The following is a 22,911-nucleotide window of genomic DNA, read 5'->3' as shown; positions in this document are numbered from 1 at the left end:
GGAGGATCAAGGGTAGGAGGGGCCTCCTCGGTGAGAAGCAGGCTCTGGGCCCCTCAGTGACTGGGGTTTCTACGCGGAAGAAAGGGACCCACCTAGCATGCCCCACGCACCATCCCATCCCCCACACAGCCCAGGTGAGATGGTGCAGGGCATGCTGGGAGCAAGAGCACAGCCCTCAGAATGGATCCCGGGCTCACAGGCCAGCCCTGGTCCCTGAGCATGGATCCCTGACCCACCCAGACCCCAGGAGCATCCTGGTCCCTCAGGATGGAAGGGCCACCTAGCCGGGCCAGCACCTCCACACAGCAAGGTCAGACCCTGGATCACCAGATCCACAGGGGGGCTTCTCAGCCCCTCCCTTCAGATCACAGGTCCTGAAAGGATCTATGTCCCCATCCCACCCCAAGTCCCACCACACCTGTCCCAACCCCCCAGAACCCCCCAAATTCAGTGACAGAGAAGAAGGCTTGGGAGGCATCAGGCTGGCCTCAGAACAGAGAGGGAGAGCCTACAGGGTGGGGTGGGGGGTCCAGGGTCCCGGTGCCTCTCGGCAGACATGCAACCCCGATCCCAGGGGCACCAAATGCCATCGAGAGCGGAGAGCGAGGAGGCAGCCCGGGGCTCGGTGTGGGCAACCCTGGGGCTGGACCACGTGGGTCACATGGCCACACAGAGGACCGGGCCTGTTTGAGGACAGGGAGGGTTCAGGGAAGCACCTTGCAAACTGTTCAGTGCTCTCGGTCTTGGACCTGCTCTGTCCCGGGACGCTCCTTGAGGCGAGGCCTCGTTCACTTGTTCGCTCATTCATTCATCCGGCATGTGCCCCCAGGGCCCCACTGGGGCCCAGCCCTGTGCCCGATGAGGGGGTGCAGCCGTGACTCAGACCCCACCACGCCCCCGAGGGGCCCCATCGAGGCCGGGAGACGGGCTGAGACCAAACAGGGTGTGACGTGCCGGGTGGATGCAGCCCCAGGCAGCCAGGCCACCAAGGAGGGGCCCCGACACTCACCGCCCGGAGGGGAAGTCCCAGGCGTACGTAGGGGCTGCGAGAGGCCCGGCTGGCTGGGAGGGGCCTCGAGGTGCCCGCGTGGGTGCCTGCGGTGGGGACACCCAGATGGGGTGGGGGCGGCAGCCAGGGAGCATCCAGGGCCATCGGGTAGGGCAGCCTGAGCACAGCAGAGAGGGGCGGAGTGGGGAGGGTGGCTGTGCTGGGTGGGGACCCCCTCCAGTTCAGGGGGTCCTGAACCTTGACGTGCCCGTGGAGCGTCTACTCGTCTACCTCCTGGAAAGGCAGGTGAGGGTCTCCCGAGGGGTCACCATGGCCGCTGCCAGGATTTCCCCAGCTAACATAACCTCTGGGAAGGGGGCCAGGAGCCCACCAGAAAATGCTGCTTCCCATCAGCCCAGCCCCTGCCCCTGGCTCCCTGCCTCAGGACCCCAAGAGCCGGGCAACTCAAGATGGAGTGGCTGGGGAGGGGGACAGAGAGGACATGGGGGCTTGCATCCCAGCCTGCAGGAGGACCTCCTCCCGGTCAGTGCCTTCTCGCCTACAACGCTGGTCCCTGCAGGGGCCGCTGTAGGGTTTGTGGGCGGAGGGAGGGTCCCCTGCTGACCCCGAAGCCCTCTGATCCCATGGATGCATCCTTCCAACGTTCTGCGGCCCCCTCGTCCCAGGACCCTCAGAGGACTGCACGCCCAGTGAACTCAGGAGCCACGTGAACAATGGATGCATCTTTTATTCACAAATAAAAGCTGTAGCAAGATATTATCTACACATTTGTACAAAGGTTTGGACAACCCTGGAAAATACATGACGATCAGAAAACAGAACCCGTAGTGACGGGAATGTCCCGCTCGTCAGCAGGCTGACCCCTGGTCTACATTTGGCAACAACTGCCTCCGAGGACCCTTGCCCTGCTTGGGGACCCCCCAGAAAGAGTCCAGCCGGAGTGACACCTTCCATAGAAAACCATAAAAACATAGATCATTTGTCTTCAAATTCCAACTGCAAATACCTCATTTATAGGCAAAACAATATAAAAATACGAACCTAACAGAACCTTTACAAAACCCTCCCCACCCATTTTTGTGTGTGTTGGTTTTTTTGCTTGTGGTTTTGGTAAGAATTCCTGCCGTGGAAGAAGGCGCCAGGTGCCTTCAGCTCAGCCCTTGGGTGCCGCCCTCCCGGTGACCTGGGGAGAGGAGGGTCGGCCATCCCCGCCTGGGAGACCCCACCGGCTCAATCTGTGCAGAGAACACATGCAGGCCGAGGGTCTGGAGACCACCAAGGCGGGCTCTGCTGAGAGGAAACAGCTATGAAAGAAAAGCAACCCTGAATCCTAAACCAGAGCCCGGTGAGCCCGGGGCTGTCTTGCTACATGGAACTGCTTGGCTGTAAAGAAGGCGCGATCAGATCAAACAGTCGGGCCGGCGGCCCCAGCGCACCGTCTGCTGGTGTCTTGAGTCCTTAGCACCAAATGCGAAAAGGAGAGAAATCCAGTCCAAGGTTAAAGGCACTTGCGTTGCTGTCGGGGGCGATAGTCCTCCCGTGTCCCACTCACTCGCTCCTCCGTCCACGTGCTCGGCCGGCCCCTCCCCCGCCTCACGCTCCATCGCCTCCAAGACCCATGGGTCCCCACTGGACCCTCCACATCCTCGTCCCTCCAACCCCTGCCACATCCTCGCTCCATCCCACGTCCCGTCCTCGAGCCCCCGACACCCCCGTCCCCTCCCCCGTGTCCCAGTGCCCAGCCTCAGACGTCCACCTCCTGCGGCCCCGGGGCAGCGGTGGCGGCGGCGACGCTGATGTCGAAGCAGGTGACCATCATGACGCGGGCCTTGCACAGATTCACGCACTGCTCCAGGGCGGCCGTGGCGCGCTCCAGGGCCGCCAGGTACTCGGCCGACTCGGGCTCCAGCTCCGGGTCCACCTCGACTAGGGATGGATGGCAAACCGCTGGTCAGGCCGGGGTCCCCGCAGGGCCCAGGAAATGCTTCTCTCCCTCCCAGCCTCTGGGTCCCCACCTGGGGCGGGGTGAAGTGGCTGGACTGGGGGCGCAGGTGGGGCGCGGAGCCTGGGGTCCTGCACCTGCGCCTCCCGGGGCGTGGGGGGATGAGCGGGGAGACTCACACTGCTCCAGCCAGCGGCCGGGCTCCACCATCAGCCGGCCCTGGGTCTCAGCCAGCTCCCCGCGGAGCGCCTCACGCTTGGCCCACACCTCCTGCAGCCGCTGCTGCCTGCGCTCGGCCAGCCGCAACTTCGCACTGACGCACACCGGGCCCTGGACGGTGGGGACGGTGGTGGGTGGGCTCAGGTACGGAGGACGGCCTGCTCCCAGGGGCTCCGCGAGCTTTGCTCCACCCCCCGGGCCCGGGCAGGCGCACAGCGGGGCCTCAAAGGAGGGCAGGGGTAGGACCTGGGACCCTCCTGCCCGAGGGGGCTCACGCCACGTGCTCCCAAAGCAGCTTGTGCCTGTCTGGAACCCGGGCCCAGGACGAGTGGGCACGGCGGCGGGAAGCACGCTCACACCCCGGCGTAACTCCAGGGCACGAGAGCGGTGGCCTCAGGACCCCTCCAGCCCCCCACTTGGCCCACAAGGGCCATCGGGAGATGCCAGGGGTTCAGGGCCGAGCGGGGACTTTCCTACCTTCTCTGCATTCTGGGAGGGCTGTGGACAAGAGGGCAAGGTGAGGTCAGCGGGCTGCCCTGCCACCCCCAGGGGCCCACCCTGCCCTCCCAGGACCGCCTGCCCCGACCTCGGCCTGGTCCTCCCTCGGGGGCAGGCGGTGCCGCTGCAGGCGCTCCACGTCATCAATCTCGTACACCTTGATCTCGAAGGGTTCCTTCAGCGAGCCAGCCAGGGGCAGCGGCAGGTCCACCCACTGGCCAGGGAGGCTGGGCTTGCGGCCCAGGGCAGAGGCATCGGGCAGCGGGGCCGGGATCAGCCGTCGCCGCTGCAGACCTGCAACAGAGAGCCGGGCGCTGGGTGAGCAGAGGCTGGACCCCAGCCCCCAGCCCCCAGCCCAGGACTGAGAGGGGTGCCAGGCTGCGGTTCTGACAGGCAGAGCCCACGGGGGCCCTCCCAATCCTGAAATGCTCAGCCTAGCGCCGGCCGGAAACCCGGCCACCCCTGCCCGCCCGGTAGAACAGATGGGCTCCTGTCCCCCAGCCCCTCCCCCAGCCGCCTCGCGCCTGGACGGCCACACCCTCCCTACTGGACAGCAGCCTCAAGGTCACACCCGCCAGCCCTGGAGGCAGCCCTCGGACACCCTAAGGGGCCACGCTGCTTCCTAATCGCAACCGTCTCTACCGCCACCGCCTCCGGACAGACTCCCAAGCCAGGCCCACGCTTGTGGCACCACCCACATCTCCCAGCACACCCCTCCCTGCTCCCCACGCCGGCCTCCTGCTTTCTCAGCCCACCTTCAGCCAGGGTGTGCATCCCCCGCCCCCCCGGAGGACATCAGCCAGTGGCCAAATCCCCCCAGCCACACAGCATGAGAAACAGGCCCACCCTACCCGGGTCCCCAGAGACAGAAGGTCCAGGGGATGGAGGCAGGGACAGCAGAGCAGGGGGCTCCCAGGCAGCTGGCCACCAGCCCCGGGGGGGGGCACCAGGCTTCGAGCCCCAGACCCAAGTCCTCGCCCAGCTCCCCACGCCTCGGCAGGGCGCCCCGTGTGGGCCCACCCCTGCCAGCCCGCTCTCAGGGGATGGGGGCCAGCCTCAGAGGCAACATGGGGCTCAGAGAAGGGCACACGCTGGGTGCGTCTACAGACGGCAGGGGCTGCACACGCCTACGGCCTGAACAGCCCCAGGCACATCTGTGAAACCCTCGAGGGCCGCCCACACTGGGATCCACGAAGGCGGTGCCCAGCTGTCAAGTGTGGCCGGCCCGGACCCTGCAGGGGCTGCGCCACACCCACCTGTGGCCCTCTTCTTGGGGGACTTGAGGCTGCGGGAGCGGGCGCCCGGGGACGCGGCCCCACTGTCGCTCATGGAGTCAGGGGCCGAGGAGGCGCTGCCGGTGGCCTCACTGTCACGCATCATGCTCTCGTAGCCGCTGCTGCCGCCGCTGTGGTAGAAGAGGGCCGTGCGGCCCATGGCGGGCGGGAGCTCCCCGCTCAGCACGCTGCTGTTGTCACTGCCATGGCCGCTGCTGTAGCGCTGCGGCCGCCGCGGGGCCGTCACCTTGCTGTACGGGGAGGGCAGCACCGGGACCGCGGGCGGCCGCTCCTCGGACACGTTCACGCCGCTGTCATTGCCGCTGTCCGAGTCGGCCGAGCCCCACAAGGGGCCACTTCGGCCATGGCCTCCGCCAGCCGCCAGCTCGTTGACACGGCTGTGGGCGGCCCGGAGCGCCTGCTTGGTGCCCATGATGGTGCCCCGGCTGGCCTTGGCCCCAACGCAAGGCACCGCTCGCGGGGTGACCCTGGGGCCCGTCACCGGGCCCCCAGGGGTCCTGCCCGCCGCAGGGGCCAGCGGCTTCACCGAAGCACCCAGAGCCCTGGACCCTGCCGCCGGGCTGCGACCCTTGCCCCCGCTGGCGGGGGGCTTGGGGGCCCCCACGCCCTTGGCCGGGCTGCTCCTACAGGCAGGAGCGGGCCCAGGCGTGGGGCTGGCAGGCGGCACACCCAACCTGGGCACGGCCCGGGCCGGCCTCCCAGGGCCTTCCCTGGCCTTGCTGCTGCCGTGCGCCAGGCCCTCCTCGCACCGCTCCAGAGACCCGTGAGTGGCGGGACGGCACCCTGCCTCTGCCTTGCAAGCCCGGGCCTTCAGGCTGGACGTGGCCCTGGGGATGGAGTGGTCGGCCCGGCCGCCAGGCCTGGCCTCCCCCTCCCCTCGGAGGAAGGCAGCAGCCCCGGCCCAAGCCAGGCTCCCGGCCTGGGGAGGGGCCGGCGCCGGGCTGTTCTTGTGCTCCAGGCTGGACTTGCGCACCGGCGGGGCCGGGGGGGCCGCCCCACCGCCAGGCCGCGGGAAGAGGTCCCCTTTGGAGGCCACACTCTTCTTGCTGCTGGAGGCGGCCTTTGGGCTGCCCAGGCAGGCCGCTGCCTCGGCCGAGGCGTCCCCGAAGGATGTGGAGGGCGTGGTCACACCCAGCGTGGTGGCCCCCCTCCGCAGCGGTGGCATCTGAGCCACGGCCTCTGGCCTGTGGGCCGCCCTGCCCACCTCACAGCCATCCACCACCCTCCGGGCACAAGCCAGCATCGGGGCCAGGCTGGGGGCCCTGCTGGCAGAGGCCAGGGGCAGCGGGCCACATTCGTCCGCCCGGAGCAGCCAAGGGTCCTCGAAGAGGCCTCCAGGGCCAGGCGGGCCCGGGGCCAGGCGGGGGCAGCCCACACGACCGGCCGCTGAGGTAGTCCTCGGTTTGCGGGGAAGGCTGGAGTGGATAGTTGGTGCTGGGGCGGCGCCCCGTGGAGACGCGGCGTGGGGCTCCCAGCCAGGTCGGCTGGCAGCTGCCGTGGCCTCCTCCGTGGGACAAGGACTCTGGGTGGGGCCGGGACTGTCCGGTCTGTCAGGCTCTGAGAACTGAAAGCTGCTGTCCTCCAAGGAGCCGTCCAGGATCGGGGAGCCCAGAGGGTCAGGCCCCGCTGGCGAGCCAGGGTTGAAGGGGTCTGGGCTGGCCGGCGAGGGAGGCCGCGGGGCGGGGCCGAGGCTGTCGGCCGTGCACACGCTGACCTCGCTGAGCCACGAGCCGATGGAGGAGCCGTGGCTGCCGCCAGCGCCGGCCGCCCCGTCCAGGGCCCCCCCAGCCTGCGAGGTGTATGCATCAAATTCGTCGTTAATGCTGCTGATGATACTGACCGGCCTCGAACCCGAGGCCAGGGCCCGCAGGGAGCAGTCGCTGCCGAGGCTGGCCAGGCTGGAGGGGCGCCCAGGGCCGGCCAGCGCCCCCAGGGACAGCTCCTCCACCAGCGTGAACACCAGCTCGTCCTCGCCATTGAGCTCCACGGGCTGCTGCAAGGTCACCGTGGTGGTCAGCAGGCCCCGCTCCAGACACTGGCCGCGTGCGGAGGGGCGGGGGCAGCCCTCCTGCCCGCTCATGCCCACGGGGGGTGTCCGTACCACACCCACACCGTCGGCCCCCGCAGGCTCCTCTGAGGCCCCGCCAGCTTCCGGCTGCTGAGGCAGTGGGGGGGCCGGGCTGGGCAGCGGCCTCCTGCCTCTGCCCCCCGTGGCCTTATCCGGCACAGGCAGCTCAGGCCTGGCACCGCCGTCGTCTCTCTGGTCACCACCAGCCTTGGAGGGTTCCAGGGCACCCCGGTGGGTATCTGGGCCGGGGCTGCCGCGAGGCGTGCTGGCGGCCAGTGGGGAGCCCACGGCTTTCCTGGGGGTCGCGGCCTCGGGCAGCGAGGGCTTCCCGCCCCCGCGGGCCGGGCTAGCCTGGGCTCCACTGGTGCCGCCCAGGCCTCCTGGGGGGCCCTCGCTGCCGTGGATGCACTCCAGCCGCTCCTGCAGCTCCGCGAAGGTGCTGCAGCGGAAGTGGTCGGCGTCACGCGGGCCCTGGGAGGGACGGCGGCGGCTCAGCGCGGGGATGATGGGCACGAAGTCGGGCGGGCCCTCGCTGTCCGTGAGCTCGCGGTCCGACAGCGCCGCCCCCCCCGGCCCCACGTAGATGACGGTGTCACAGGACTGCTCGCTGCTGGATGAGTAGTCGGGGTCACCGGGCGAGCTGGGGGCCAGGTGGTTGGGGTCTGGGGCTGCAGAGCGCGGGTGGAAGGGTCGCAGGTGCGGGGGGCGGCGGGCACGGCCTTCCTCGCAGGAGCTGTCCCCACCCGAGGAGCTGGACGCGTACTGGGGACAGAGCAGGCCCACCTGAGCGGCCTCCCCGCCTGCCCCCCTTCCCCTGCACCCCAGCCGCACACACCACGCTCCAGTGAAGGAAGTGACAGTGCAGCCACCAACCATGTCCCATCAAGCACTGGACCGGCATGAAAGGTCTCAGGCCCCGAACGTAACCGGACCTCCTCAGCAACTTCCAAGGAAGCGTGAAGCCGAGTCACAGGGAGGTGAGAGCACGTGCCCTCAGCACACAGGGAGTAAGTGCAAACCCAGGATTCAGACCCAGGGCACCCCGGGGCACCCCTAACTCCACCCTCTGGCCCGACGGAGGGCTGCGTGGTGCATGCCTGCTGGACCAGGCCTGGGAGGGGTACAGCCCACGAGCATCCCACCGGGCTGCCCTGAGCACACACCTACCCCTGGGCCAGGCAGATAAGAGACCAGACAACCACAGTCCCCAGTGCGAGCAGGTCCGGTTCTGCTTGGGGCGACCTCGAGCGTGGGCCCTGCTGCCTCTGGGCAAGGCCATGTGGGCACAACCCTGTGACCCCAGGGCACGCGGGGCCCCAGCACCCCCACCATGCAGGCAGGGGCCCTCGGGGAGAGGGAGGGGCAGGCGGGAGGCGGAGCCAACCTTGACCCTCTTCCTACGCAGGCGGTGGAGGTGGGCGGCCAGCTGCACGGTGCTGAGAGTCTCGGCGTGGCGGGCGGGCGCGTCGGAGACGTGGGCGATCATGGTGGTGCGGCAGTTGGCGGTGGCCAGAGTCTCCCGCAGCAGCATGGTGAGCCTGTGCTCCCTGGGGGCCGGGGAGGGGCGGGGGTCAGGGGCTGAGGGCCCAGCAGGGATGCCGGGTGGGAGGCTGGGCGCGTGGGCTGCCGCAGGGCTGGAGGGAGGGAGGTGGGCCTCTCGCTGGACCAGGGCCAGGCCTGGAGCCTCGGAGTCGGGGCTGACCCCACCTCTGTTCCCCACGCCCTGGGCGCCAGGACACCCCCCCACCCAAGCCCTCGGGCAGCAAGGCCCCTCAGGTGATGGAGGAGCAAAGAACTGAGGGGCTCGGGGACCACAGACACGCTGGACACGCCTGACGTGGGCTGGGCTGGGCTGGGTCCCCAGGGCCCCGGCCAGGGGCCCACCACTCACCTGTAGGGCACGTGCTTGGCTCCACTGACCAGGGCCAAGATGACGCTGCCCAAGGCCGACAAGGACAGATATGGCGGGCCCCCGGGGGACTCCCCACCCCTGCCGGGTGCCCCCTCACAGCTGCCGAAGTCGATGAGGTGCAGGCGGCTGCGGCCTCCAGACACTGAAACCACAGGGCAGGAGGGTGAAGGCTCGGCCGCAGGGCACCCATACCCTGCCCCGCGGCCCACGCCCGGGACAGTCCTGCCGAGAGGGAGGGCGGCCGGATCCCCACCAGGCAGGCGCCACGGCCACCTACTTCCGCCCCTGCCGCACTTCTCCACTCGGTACTGGTACACGTGCAGCGTGAAGAGCATGTGCGAGCTGCCCAGGGCGTCCTCGCCGCCGGCCCGGCTGGTGCTGCGCGCAGCCAGTGCCGCGTCCAGGTAGAAAGCCGCCTTCTCAGCCGTGGGCGCCCGCAGCTCGCTCTGGTTCTGGAGCTGCAGACAGACGGACAGCGGGGACGGCTCCTGAGTGGCTCGGGGCCGAGCCGCCGCCCCCACGCGGCCCCCGAGCCCGCGGCCCCGCTCCCCGCGCGGCGGCCTCGGCGTACCTGCGCCCCACAGACGGGGTCCTCCCGCAGGTACGCCCCCGGGGACTGGGCGTCCTGCAGGCTGCCGGAGGCCACCTCGGCCAGCAGGTCTCGCAGGCTCTGGTCCCGGCCGCACACCTCCACGGCCGAGACACGGACGGAGAAGCGGGCACCCACCCTCTCCTTGCGCTCGTCAATGAGCCTGAAGAGCCAGGAGATGGCGCAGGGCACGATGCCCAGGCTCTGGGGCGAGCTGTCCTTCCCGATCATGGTGTAGGACTTGCCTGGGGGCCAGCGTGACAAGCCCTCAGAGCCCAGCCAGACCCGGCAGCTGCTTCCCTGGCCCTGCCCGGGGCCCTCAGGGCCAACCTGGGGCCACTGAGACCCCGGGGGCCTCTTCTGACCCACTCCATGGCTCTACCTTCTAGGCCTACAGGGTTTCAGCTGCCTCTCCACAAGCCCCCCGCCCCAGGTGCCCACCTGCTGCCCATATGGGATATGCCCACCCACCACCGCACCCAGAAACGGCGCCCAGCGACTGCAGAGAGGGGATGGTAAGGGGCGTTTACCAAGGCTCATGTGGCCGAAGGAGAAAATGCAGCCATCGGCCCCACTGACCACCGACTGGAGCACGTCGGCCACTGTCCCCGAGCAGACCTCGGCCTGGGGGAGGGGCACAGAGTCAGGCAGCCACCGGCCTCCCGCCACTTCTGTCCCATCACGTGCAGACAGTGAGTCCACGAGGTGGCCGGGAGGGCACCCAAGACCAAGGACACAAAAATCTCCACGTGGACACACGACACACACGGACCGGACACGGACACACACACACTCACAGCATGAACCAGCCAGACACAGCTGACAGGCACACGCAGTGAACACGCGCACACACAGAAGTCACAGTGCCCTCGCGGCCGCACCGGGCACACACCATGCTGCAGGCATGCACGGCACACACGGGACGCATGGAGGAGCATCTCTGGGAGACAAAGCACCACTCGGAAAGCTTCCATGGGGCATGGGCTCTGAAAAACGTGGCCTGAGAACCAGGCCAGGAGCTGGGTGGAGACACCACGAGGGCTGGGGAGGCCAGCGAGGAAGGGGAAACACAGCCGGCCTCCTCTCAGCGCCTCCTGCCCCCCACCCAGCCCCGACTCTGCACGAGAAGGGCCCCGTCCCCGCCCGAGGCCGCCACTGTCACCCTCACCTGCTCCGAGTCTTGGGGGAAGACGGCATCGAAGGCAAACATCTTGGGAACGGCAGCCGTGGTGGCGTGTCGGGGGCCCGCGCTGCCTGGGGGCCCCGTGGCCGGGTCATAGAGGGTCACCTGCTTCTTCCTCGGGTCCACCTTCAGGAAGGACGTGGACTCGGCCAGGCGCTGGGCCCCCTGCGCAGGCCAGATCCGCAGCATGACCTTCACCTGGGGAGGCGGGCAGGGCGGGCATCTGAGCGACTGCTAAGTACAGGGCAGGAGGAGCTTCACGCGAGTCAGGACAGTGGGCCAGGCCCCGGCGTGGGGTCCCCACCGCAGGAACGCGGCGCCGGCACCCCAGCTCCAGGCCAGAGCGCCTCCCATAGGAGGTCAGCCATGCAGGGAGAAAACGAGGGCCAGCGAGAGGAGAGGCTGGCCGGGAACAGAGCACGTCAGCACAGCACGGGGGGCACAGGACGGAGGGAGGGCAGGACGGAGGGAGGGCAGGAGTCCAGCTGCCCCAGTGAGCAGAGAGACAGGAGGACGAGGACGGGACCCGGAGCGCACCCCACCTCGACCTGGGGCTCCTCCGCACCCTCTCGCTGACTCCGAGGCAGAGCCAGCACCAAGGGAGCTGAACCCAAAGGCACAAGCCTCTGAGAGCACGGTCACCCCACACAGGCACACCCCAGGCCCGCCAGCTCTCCGCTGGACAAGCCATCATGGCGACCCACCCCCCAGGCCCGCACAGGCTTCAGAAGCGGGGAGGAAACGCACTCAGAGAGGTCGACTGTCTCACCCGTGTCACACAGCCTGCCAGTGGGTCTCCTGACATCCCAAACCCCAAATCTGAGGGCGGAGAGAGAGGGGCAAGCAGATCGGGGCAGCAAGACCCGACCCAACCAGATAGGAAGGCACAGGCCCCGGCCCCTCCCACAGGGTCCCCTCAGAGCCCCACGCACGCACCTCTGAAGGTGCGTCCTCCACCCCTGATGCGGAGGACAGGGACTGCCTCAGAGCCGGGGCCTCCACACACCCCCCAACTCCCAACCTCGGGCTCCACACACAGCAAGGTGCAGCCCCAAGGAAAGACAGCTGTGCCCTGCGGCCGGGCAGGCTGAGGGGCAGCAGCTGACTCCCTGCTGAGGGAGGGACAAGTGCCCCACACCCCGGCCCCCCACGTGTCTGTCCAGCCTCACCTCCTCCAGGGAGCCCCTCCTCCCAGCTCCCAGCCCCAAGCCAGAGGCCTTTAGGGCCCTGGGCACATCCTCCCGTGTCTGCACCTCAGGCGGGGGGCGGGCAGGAGTGTGTGGAGTGAAGGAAGGACAAACACACCTGACACCTGCGGTGCCCTCGGGGAGAAACGGGATCTGGTGCTTCTGACCCCAGAGCCGCTGGGAACCCCAAGGACACCTGGGGAGACTCAAACCCCTTGGACACCTGGGGCAGGACTCCGGGTCAGCAGGACGCCAGAGGCAATCCCATTGGCACAGAACCCGGGAGGAAGAGTGCAGGATGATCCCAGAGGAGACGGGAATTCTGAATCACCCCCCCCCGCCAGGCCAGGGGAGATGGTGGAGAGATGGAGGCTGGGCTGGGGTGGGGGCCCGGGATGGGGACAGAGCAGGGCTGGACAGGCCACCAGGCAGCCTCTGCCACCGTGAGTCCCCCGGACACAAAAACAGATGCGAGGCTTGCCCGTGCTCCCCACCCGCGTTCATGCCAGCTCCTGGGGCTGGACTACCAGCCCCAAGGCCCTCAAGGGAACAGAAGGCTCAGAGGGGAGGGGTGCCAGGAACCAAGATGCAAGAGCCCAGAACAAGCTACACTGCAAACACCCCAAAACCCGCACGGAGAACAAACACCCTGGGCCACGCCTCTTGTGTGTGGCCAAGGGGGGCCGAGTGCTGACAGGGCAAGCCACCCAGGGGGAGGGCCCCTCCCAGGAGAAGGCACCAGACTCCGGTTTCCGCTGGAGGACACCGCCCTCCGCTCTCCGGTGAAATCTCCGATTTCTCCAGTACAGTGTAAATCAAATTACCAGCCTCATCTCAGAGCCAATATTTTTCACGGGTTTAATTGTAAGTGACAGATACATAACTCCGGCGAAATTGGTTTACCGTGGGCCGTTCGCACGAGGCACCATCTCCGTCCCTTCGGCATGTGGCAAATTGACATGCAAACTCGCGCCGCGTAAGGAGAGGGGGTCCTCCGGGGAGACGCGGAAAGACATACTTTTCTATTGAGCTCCTCCGAACCTGGGCTCCATTAGGCGAGAATCGATTCTCTTATTCCCCGACGACATGAACAAAACTATTTCATTTCCAAACGCCACTGCCAAGCAGATGAAAATGTGCACTTCCCAGTAATTTGGGGCAATTTTTTTTCAGCGTGAACTCCCGGCCGCTTCAGGAGCCAAATGGGTCCTGCGGATCGGAGAGTGTTCCCGGCGGGGAGGGGACGTCGCGTGCGCCAGCCCCACGCCACGCGCCACCGTCCCAGCTAAATGCCCGGGTCACTGTCTGCGAGAATCCTTTCATTACCGCAGGGAAATGACAGGGTCTTCGCGCCACACAAGCACTTCTCCCCCCCTAAACGTTCAGATATTGCAAAGCCCCACTGAATAGCTGCCAGGTAGGGAAAAAAATACATTTTGCATAAAAAGGGTCTTCCGCTCCTAAGAGACGGCCCAGGCAGTCCTGGGGGGAGGGGCCGTCTTCTTTAATACCGCAGGATGATGAATTATCTTAAGTGGTACATTAATGTCAGGAATCGAGTGTCATCTAACTTTCTTTCCTCTGACAATATTAAATGCCTTTCAAGAGGCATTTCTGCATTTCTAACTATGTGCTATTCGTGCAAATAACATCCAGGGAGCTGGGGAGGGGGCTCTGGGGGGCACGGTGAGAGGACCAGGACGGGTGGCCACAGGCCCCCTGCCGCAGGGGACCAGCGCACAGCGGTGGTCTGCCGGAGAGAGGGGAGGAGCCCCCGCCCTGGAATACTTGGGTGGGGGGCCTGGCCCCAGGGGGACGGGGAGGCCTGCTGGAGCCCCAAGTAACACGGCGGCAGTAAGAAAGCAGGGTCTGTGCCACGAGCCTCCTCAACCCTCCAGCCACCCAGCCCCCACCCCAGACGGGCCAAGTGACCAGGCCCAGAGTTGCTTAGAGCCCCTTCCCCACGGCCAGCTCGCGGTGTCCTCCCTCGGGCCCCGGCACTCCCACCACCCAAGCAGGGCCCAGATTCCCCACTTCAGCAAGCTCCCAGGGGACATGTCTACCTCCGTCTCAGGGCGTGGTGGTGATGGGGTGAGGGAAGGCTTCCTGGACGTCCGGACACGGGGACTGACCTCCGGGAGGCCGAGCACAGAGGCTACAGCAGGACGGCCAGGGGGAGGGTGGGGTGGGGGTCTGGGGAGCAGCTCGGGCCCGGGCAGGGTGCCCCCTACAGATGCATCAGACCCCTCTGCAGACCCGCCACTAGGAGCAGAAGCCCCCTGGGGCGTGTCCTAGGCGGCAGGACAGACTGGGTCCAGGGGTGCGTGGAACCCGCCCCCCAGCTCTGCAGGGGTTGGGCCTCTGGGCGCTGGCAAGGCCGGACCCAGTGCCCGGTGGGCGGCCGCCACCCTCGGGGAGGGGCAGAGTGGGCAGAAGGCCAGGGAAACGCGGGGGGTGAATGCTCGGCGTTGGGGTCCAGTCCTCACCCCGAGCCGTGCGGCCCCGGTGACAGGCCCGACCCCGCTGTGCCCTGGTCTCGCACCCTCCAGAGGCACAGAATCCCCCCACTAACGCACTCACACAGAGCCGCACACGCAGGCCCCGACCCAGACTCGGGGGGCAGTCACAGGCAACCCAGATGGGACCAGGACAGAAACCCGGTCTCAGCCGAAGGCACAGGAGCCAGGAGGCAGCCGGCCTGTGACTGGGCGAGGCCTTCTCCACTCTGGGCCTGCTTCCCCACCTGAAACCGGGTAGCATCCTGACTCAACTGCTCCCCCACTTCTCACGTCAGGCTGCGGCTGGGGTTTGCCAGGACTCTGGATAGCTGAGGGATCCCACCCCTGCCCCCGAGGGCAGCATACCAACAAAGACGAGGCAAGGGGGCTCCTGGGGCCAGACCCCACCCCTGAGTCCCGGGAAGCCCTGGCCGTCCCGCCCCACACTGAGACCAGCCCGTGCCCTTGGGACCCTCCCACCCACTCCCTGTAGGCCCACCACAGTCTCCCAGGCTCCCTGCTGCCACCTGGAGCCGTCAAGGTGGGCCTGGGCCTCCGGCGCCCCATCTGTACACTCACCAACCTGGTCCAGCCCAGGAGAAGGAAGCATCCCCTCCATCTCCCGCGCCCCATCCCGCACCTGCCCAGACACCCCAGCCTCGTGCCACCCCCCAGGGTCACCCCCAAGTCAGGGTAGGGCCTACCTTTCCAACACTGCTGGGGTTGTCCTTGGCCTTGGAGGCGGCCCTGAGCAGGCAGGGGGGCACAGGGGGCGGCCACAGCTGCAGGACCCCACTGAAGTCCGTGGGGTAGGTGGAGGCTCCTCGGGCGGCGGGGGCCGGCGGTGGGTGGGGCTTCTTGCGCCTGGAGGCCAGGCTGAGCTTCTGGGCAGCCCTGGGGAGGGGAGGGGCGGAGAGGGCAGGGGCGGGAGGCGTGGGGAGGGGAGGAGAGGTGGGTGCGGGCGCTCAGAGCTGTCCTGCCACCCGCCCCGCCCTAAATGCGCCTACACGGCCACAGGTCATTCCCGCCCAGCCAAGCAGGGGCCCCCCAGGGCTGGGGCCGCCATTGTCCAGCCCCTGACAGCTCTGCCAGTACAGGCCAGGCGACAGAGGCCCCAGGCAGACACAGGACCCCGGCCCCTCTCCACACCCCGCACTGAGGGCATTCCCCTTCCCCCACCCTCTGCCGCCCCAAGTCCCCAACTCAGCAGCTGGGGCAGGACGGCACATACTGGGGTCAGCCACTCACAGGCTGTGTGACCCACACGTGGTGACTTAGTCTCTCTGTGCCTCGGTTTCCCCATCTCTAACATGGGATGACATGACCACCAGAGGCCCTCGTGTATAGCCCTGAGGAGCAAATGCATTCAAGGCGCCCAGCACAGGTGACACAGACGGGCCTGGGTCCAGACGGCCCTGGTTCCAGACGGCCCAGGCCTCCGTCCGCCCCCCACCCCACCTGCCGTCCCGGCGAAAGGGGCTGGAGGCCAGAGTAGGGCCAGCTCAGGGCTGAAAGAAGCTGCCCACCAGGTCTGCACACAGCCCCCCGCCGCCCCGCCCAGCTGCCCCTCTCCCGGTCCTGCTGCGCCCGCCCTCCTTCTCCCAAAGCCCCCAGGCCCGAGTCTCACCTGTGCCCCTCAAAGGGGCCCGACAGGAGGGCCTGCACCCTCCGGGCGCACGGCCCCCAGCCCGCCTCCCACTCGGAGCAGCTACCGGCGTTTTGCTTAACTCCTCTCATCTTTCACAGGAGCTGTCTTTTAAGAGACCCCAGGGACGGCTTTCCTCCTAGCGAGGTGTCTTCAAGGAAAATAAAAGTAATCTACGGTGCGGGGCGGACCCTTCCTAACGCAGTGGGGCGGCTGGTGCACGCCTGGTGGGGGCAGGCGCCTGTGAGCGGAACCCACGAGCGGCCCAGACAACTCGGGCCGGGGCCCTCAGCCGGAGACGCGGCCCCGATTCCTGCCTGAGCCCATGTGCCCTAAACCCAAAACCGTCTGAACAGAAGTCCTGCGTCCCGGCCCCCATCCCCGCGGCACCCAAGGATCGCACACGGGGCAGAACAGGTGCTGACACTGTCCCCCGGGCACAGGGTGAAGGACCGAGGGCAGAGGGACTCAGAAGGGAAGGCCGGGGGAGGCAGCTAGAGAGGGCAGGATGGGGGCCAGGGGACCAGCTCAGCTCCTGGGGCCCCTCCGGCCCCGCCCGACCCCGGCCATCCTGGGTTAGGCCACAGCTTGCCGCCAGCCACTCCCACGGGAAGAAGCTGCAGCCCGACTTGGAGGACCTGGAGGATGTTAGGGTCCAGCAGGCAGCCCCATCCCCGGGCGCTGCCCCAGGGCGGGGACACCCAGGGCAGGTGGGTTGGCCCTCAGCCTACCTGGGCGGGGCGGGCTGGGGAAGCGGGGACACGGACTGGCGCCTGTAAAGGTGGAGAAGGCCTGGTGGACTGGGCTCCCCAGCTCCACGCGTGCGCAGCGGTGCTGTCCCCAGGACGTGGGGGAGGGGCAGCACAGGGACTGCCTGGCACCAGCCTGTCCTGGGAGGCACCGCCTGGGCCCTCAGGGAGACCGGATGGGTCAGCAGACCACCACGGCCGAGGTGTGTCCCCCGCTCCCGTCACAGCTGGCTCCCTGCTCCTCCCTAGGTCGGGCAGGGCCACCCAGGGTCCCCGAGGCTGGGGTGGGGCCACCCTGAACCCTCCAAGGCTCAAGGGCACGTGAAGGCCGGGAGGATGGGTAAGGCGCTGGGGGAGACAGGACGACATCGGGCTGCAGAGGCCACGACCGCAGGCACTGCTCTGCCCGGTGCTCAAGGCCACGGACGGCTCCGCACCCTCTGCGACCCTCTCAGGAACCAGGGTGTCCGGCACAGACCTCAGCCCCCTCCGTCACCCTCAGGCCCCAGCAGCAGAGCACGGGGAGGTGTCCTTCCCCGCTGGACACGCCCAGGTCTCGCCTGGACAGAGGCTGGGCCCGGAGCCGTCTGAAGTCCCGCCAGCCCCACGAGGCTGGAACGGTACTGGCCGGGCGTCTCTGCCCCGTGGTCTGACCCAACTCGGGGCATCCCCTCCTCCCTCCCCGGCCCTGGGTCAGCCCCCGCGGAGCTGGGAGCTGAGAAGCTGTGCCCAGCCTGCCCAGCCCTCCAGGTCTCTGCTCTTACAGGCTTGCCTCACCGGGCATGACTCAGAGGCCTCGGGACAGCACTGTCTCCTGTGATGAAATCCAGCTCCCTTCAAAACCGGGACAAGCCCGTCAGCCACTGAGCAACGGCACCTCAGCTCACACGGTCTGGGGGTGGTCTCGGGAGGGTCCCAGCCTTCTGGGTGCACAGACCTGGTTTCCAGGCAGTGGGGGTGGGGGAGGAAGTGACGCCAGGCTTCACAGAGGCTAAGGGAACACACAGGCACCACACTCGGGACCCCGAACACCCACTGCATTGCTGGGGAGCAGGGCTGGGGTGCGGGGTGCTCAAGACAGAGCCCGCGGGGGGCGTGTGGGCACGTCCAAGTGGTCTGGCTCTAGAGAGGAGACTTGGAAAAGCAGGAACTTCACCTGCACGTGCAGCTCTCCTCGTCCTCAGAGGACACCTCCCCCGGGAAGCCTGCCCTGATGCCCCCACACTGGGCTTCCCCAAACCCTGTGCCTGCTGCTACCACGGGAACCATTCCATGCCCTGAGCCACAGGTTCACACGGCTGTGTCCCATCAGGTGGGGACTCTGGAGGGCGGGGGTTTGCCAAGCCCAGGCCTAGATCACGGGGAAGCTCAGGATGGGGCCATGAGGGAGGGAAGGAGGGAGGGAGTGAACTAACGAATGAGGGAGGGACCGAGCTTCTCCAACCTCCCTCTGAGCCCCCAGCCCTCTCACCTAATCCCAGAGGCCTTTCCCCAGGCTCACTGGCCCGGGTCATTAACTCACATAAACAGAAAAGAAAATATTTGCCTTTTTACAAAGAAAAATTGCCTCTTCCAAACAAGAAGGTAATTTCACAGGCAGTTGGCCTTGATGGTGAGGCCCTTAATCACCCTGAGGAGACACACGGGCCTGTTTGGATGTGTGTGGGGGTCAGTTACGGCCAACCCAGGGCTTCCTGCCTGGGCCGCCTGGAGGCCGGCGGACCAGGCCACATGCCACATGCCACGCCCCACGCCCGCATCCCCCCCTCGGAGCTGCCTGCTAAGGGGGCCTACGCCTCCGAGGCCGAGGCCCAAGGTCCTAGCAGCCCTGGCCTGGACCGCTGCTCCCTGCCGTGGCCTGCTTGCGTTTTCCACGTCACCCGGAACTTCACGCTGAGGCTATGAAGCTGCCTCGCGCACCCCGCAGGTGAGTGACACCTCTCCGTGGGGCCCTCCTCCCCGTGCGCCTCTGGGCAGCACCCGCTCTGGCTCTGGGCCTCTTCCAGGTGCCACACCTGACGTTCCGTGGTCTGGGCACCCGGGCTGACATTCCGTGGCCTGGGCACCCGGGCAGGCATGGGGAAGGGGGCTCCGCTGAGGCTGCAATGGGGCAGCGGGGGTGCCTACGAGTGCAGGGGGCTCCTGTCGCCGAAGGAACCCACCACTCCCCCTGCCCTGTACCTCCCAGAAGACCCCCAGCAGTTCTTCCCACGGCATCTAGAGCCAGGGGTCCAGGTGGTGAGCCCCGGAAAGGCCCAGAAGCGCAGGCAGGAGAGAGCGCTAATGGACGCATCTCGGGGAAGGAGAGGCTGCAGAGACAGGAAGGACGGGGACATCACACAGCGGGGAGTGGGAGGACTCGGGAAGGGGGAGTCAAGGTCACCAGAGCCTCCGGAGAAAATGTAATTACTGGCGGCCCGGCCTTTTCAGGACTCTGGTGGGGGCTGGCACGCTGAGCTCTCGGTCACAGCTGTGGCTGCAATGCCCGAGCGACCCACCCAGCCCAGCAGAGGGCTGCAGGGCGCCGGGCCTCACCCCTGTGCCCTACACGTCCTGTAACAAGACCCTGGGCACCAAGCCACCCACAGAATCACCCCCACCTTGGCTTGCCCAGAGCAGGGCTCGGGGCTCGGAGGTGGTCGGGAAGGCCTGTGGCTAGCGTGCCGGCAGGGAGTGCTCGGGGCCAGTGGAGAACCCAGATCCTGACCCCACCCTATCCCGCCTCCACTTGGCAAACACCGGACTCCTACTCAACCCTCAAAGCCTGTGTCCTGCGACACTGCTCGGCTCCTTCAAAGGCTCCATCCTGGCGTCAAAGGCTGACAGACCCCACCCTGACCCCCGAGTACCAGAAACTTCCGAGGGGCAGGGCATGGGCTGGGTGTCAGCTTTGCCCCCCAGATGCCCAGTGAGGGATGCAGGTGGAAGCACGGAACACGCGCTCAGCTCATGCCCGAGGCCCCCCAGGGTCCAGCAGCTCCTGGTCTTTGGGGACTCTGGACAAGCCCCTTCCCCCTCTGAGCCACAGCCCCACAAAACAAAGAAGGGCACATACAGCTGAGAGCACCCTACCTCACCCCAACAGTGAAGGGTGCCACAGCCCCAAAGAGCGGAGGGTCTCGGGCCCAAATCAGGCACGAGCTGGAGATGGTGTTCCCATCAGGAACACCCACCCCACAACGTGGCCCATGCCCCTCCGGAAGCCACTGTGACTGGGGGGATCCAACAGGCTGGAAGTAATGGCAGCCGGCAGTGTCCCCCACCCCCCGCCCCATGCCTTGTAAACCAGCCCCCAGCCCCCAGCCTGAGCGCTTGTTTCTATGGTAACTTCCCAAGGTCAGTGGAGGCAGCCTAGCTCGGCTGGAGACAAAAGGCGCACCCCTCCTGCAGGCCCTGGGTTGCTAATGAGCCAGTGTGGCCCCCAGACCCCCGGAGCTGGTCTTCCTCCTCAGAGGGTCTCAGGCTTGAAATCCCCCAGCGAGCACGGCCTGATGGAGCGCGGCCGCTGCCCAAAGCCCAGGGGCAGAGACCACCCGGGCCCGGACACCTCCCGAGGCCCGCTTTGCCCCTCTCGAACCCTCCACTGGGCTGCCGGGCCCTCCAGGCAGGCCCCGCCTGCCCCGCAGCCAGAGTCCCAGCCGGGCTCTCTGCACCTAACGGGGGCGGTGAGCCCGCACAGGGCCACAATGCTGTGCTCACCAGCCCGGCGCCCCCCAGCGCCCCACCGTGTGCCCGCCACTGGGCCAAGCTGATGCGGCGCGGGCTCCTGGGATCTGGGGACCAGATTAGCGCCCGCAGGGGCTGCTAATGGGACAGTGACCCGGGCTGGGCCAGCCACCACCACTCATCACCACCGTCACATCCTGCATTCCCCACACCGCGGGGGGAAGTTCGGAACCCAAGGGCATCGCCGGGGGGCGCGCAGGTGGGAGAAGGGACCCCCCGCACCCCGCACCACTCCCCCGCACCCCGCACCACTGCCCTGCACCACTCCCCCGCACCCCGCACCTTTGCTCACGCAGCGCCCTGGCCTGACAGGCCTCAGCCACGCCAGCCGACGGCCCAGGACCTGGTGTCCGCGGGGCCACGCAAGGCATCCCGTGGACGCGGACGGAGCGAACGCTGGGCCCCGGTCGGCCCCACGCACTGGAGCCCAGGCCTGGGACGGGGACCCACTCGGCTCCTGCTGACGGTGGAGCCGGATCTGAGAGCAGAGCCGTGAGGGGATGTGCCAGCAGCTCCCCAGTAGGGGGAGCCCGGCAGGTGGGGTGTGGGTACAGCCGGCCCCCAGGACAGCCTCCCAGCTCACCCCAACCTCCTCGGTCGCCCAGGGACGCTCCCCCGGGCCCGTTCCACCCCTGTGCTCCCCGACTGCAGGGACAGCTGCCCTGAGACCTGCCTCATCTGCCTCCCATCCATGGCCCCCCTCCCCGTCCCGCCGGCCCTGGCTCAGGGCCGCCCGAGGACGTCCACCGTCCACGGCTGAGCGTCCTCCCGCTGGGCCAGCGTCCTCGCAGGGCCTCACAGACATCCGCTCGCTGCACCTCTGAGGAAGCTGAGGCGCAGAGAGGACAGAGAGGTTCCGTGACTCGCCCAGGGCCGCACAGCTCGGAGGGGCGGAGCTCGAACCCTGGCCTTGGCTGTACCCCACCCCCAGGGCGAGAGGCCTCCACTCACACTGCCGTCGACGTGGCGCCCTGAGAGGCCGGACGGACGGAAGGACGGCTGCGAGCTCCCCTTCTGCTCGACTGCCGGCAGGGCGAGGCCACAGGTCTCCCCGGGAAGGCCCGCAGGCCGCCAGGCCAGGGGCTGAGGTCCCCAGGCCCCCTCACATTGTCCGCGCCCAAGCTGCCCCCAAGCCAGGCCCCGGCCCTGCCCCAGGACGACGTACCTGAGGAAGAAGGAGGCTGCGGCTGATGGGCCCGTGGAGGCCCCCGCTGGGGTGCCCGGGGCTGGGGTGACCAGGGCCGTTGCGCAGGCCCCGCCGCGGCTCCACGTCTTCGACGCGCCATCAGGGCCCACGGAAGGGGGGCCGTCCCGGACCGTGTCTGCCACCGCCACCGCGGCCACCGCTGCTTCAGCCTGGAGGGAAGCAGGGAGCCCGCATGAGGGACAGGCACCCGTCCCTCACCGGGGAGCCGGGGAAGCAGGCCCGTGCACCCCAGAGCCCAGCAAGCTCCCTGGGCCCTGCACGCACGGGCCCAGCCGGCTCGGGGAGTGGCTGGAGCAGAGGTGTGCACAGACGCCCGCCCAGGGACTGGACCTTCCAGCCCCTCCCCCTTCCAGTGCCAGAAACACAGTGACCACAGTGGGCAGGACCGATGGACAGGGACCACCCCTCACCCCTGGGCCATCTGTCTGGGAGCACCCAGAGGCACAACTGAGAAGGAACCACAATAAATATCTGTCACGAGCACTAACTGCCCCATGTATGATAATACATTGTCTTCCCATCACCTGAAACACTACTCTGGCATTTCCAGCTAATTAGCTAAAATAAATTCTAGAAAGGGAGACAGCCTCGTAACGAAGCACAAAGGTAATTAAACGCTCCCAGGACGGCGCTGGCCAACTTGAGATCTGGCCACTGTATATTACATTTATACACACGTGTTGGGCCCTGGACCCCCAGGCCAGACCTGGCCCTGGAGGGGGATGGACGTCGGCCACCCCAGCCCCATCCCCTCCCCCAAGGGCCCCAGCCTCCAAGGCTCCCCAGGCACCACAGCCCAGTCCCTGGGGCTTCTGGCTTCACTTGGCCCTGAGCCCTGTCCAGGGCGTCCTCTGTACCTGGATGAAAGGACAGGGGCCTGTCTGGTGACCCTGCCTGTGAGGAACCCAAGGAGCACCCACACTCTAGAGGGCCTAGCATCCTCGGGGTCTCCCAAGTGACACGGTCACAAGCCAGGGTGGCACTTCAGCAGAATAAGCCATCATGGGCCCCAGGAGGAATGTTCTGGCAGGAGGTCCCGCCACCTCACGGCAGCATCCCTCCTCACCACAGCAGAGGGTCTCACCCCACCCAGCCTGTGGTCAGCACCAGCTCCCAAAACCCCCCTAGGGACTCAGCATAACCATGTCTGCAAAGGAAGTTCAAAGCGAGCCCCAAACCTTAAG

The 22,911-nt window shown here is 67.5% G+C and overlaps 1 protein-coding gene across 2 annotated transcripts in view; it reads right to left on the bottom strand.

Moving 5' to 3' along the window:
- Positions 1–2,753: 2,753 nt before the first annotated feature.
- KIF26A (kinesin family member 26A) overlaps positions 2,754–22,911 on the bottom strand; it is a gene marked incomplete at both ends in the record, with an annotated part of 39,445 nt that continues 19,287 nt past the window's right edge. The window contains 13 exons of one of the 2 annotated variants that reach the window (XM_079699775.1): positions 2,754–2,935; positions 3,131–3,281; positions 3,648–3,668; positions 3,757–3,962; positions 4,925–7,793; positions 8,416–8,578; positions 8,923–9,085; positions 9,221–9,401; positions 9,515–9,777; positions 10,063–10,156; positions 10,701–10,913; positions 15,105–15,294; positions 21,686–21,876. In XM_079699775.1, coding sequence (XP_079555901.1) covers positions 2,754–2,935; positions 3,131–3,281; positions 3,648–3,668; positions 3,757–3,962; positions 4,925–7,793; positions 8,416–8,578; positions 8,923–9,085; positions 9,221–9,401; positions 9,515–9,777; positions 10,063–10,156; positions 10,701–10,913; positions 15,105–15,294; positions 21,686–21,876 — 4,887 coding nt within the window. The remainder of the gene's footprint in view (positions 2,936–3,130; positions 3,282–3,647; positions 3,669–3,756; positions 3,963–4,924; positions 7,794–8,415; positions 8,579–8,922; positions 9,086–9,220; positions 9,402–9,514; positions 9,778–10,062; positions 10,157–10,700; positions 10,914–15,104; positions 15,295–21,685; positions 21,877–22,911) is intronic. The other variant, XM_079699776.1, reaches the window with a different exon arrangement.

This window comes from Hyperoodon ampullatus, assembly GCF_949752795.1.
Source record: "Hyperoodon ampullatus genome assembly, chromosome: 3".
In the NCBI taxonomy this organism is placed as follows: domain Eukaryota; kingdom Metazoa; phylum Chordata; class Mammalia; order Artiodactyla; family Ziphiidae; genus Hyperoodon; species Hyperoodon ampullatus.
This window is presented reverse-complemented; position numbering and strand designations above follow the sequence as displayed.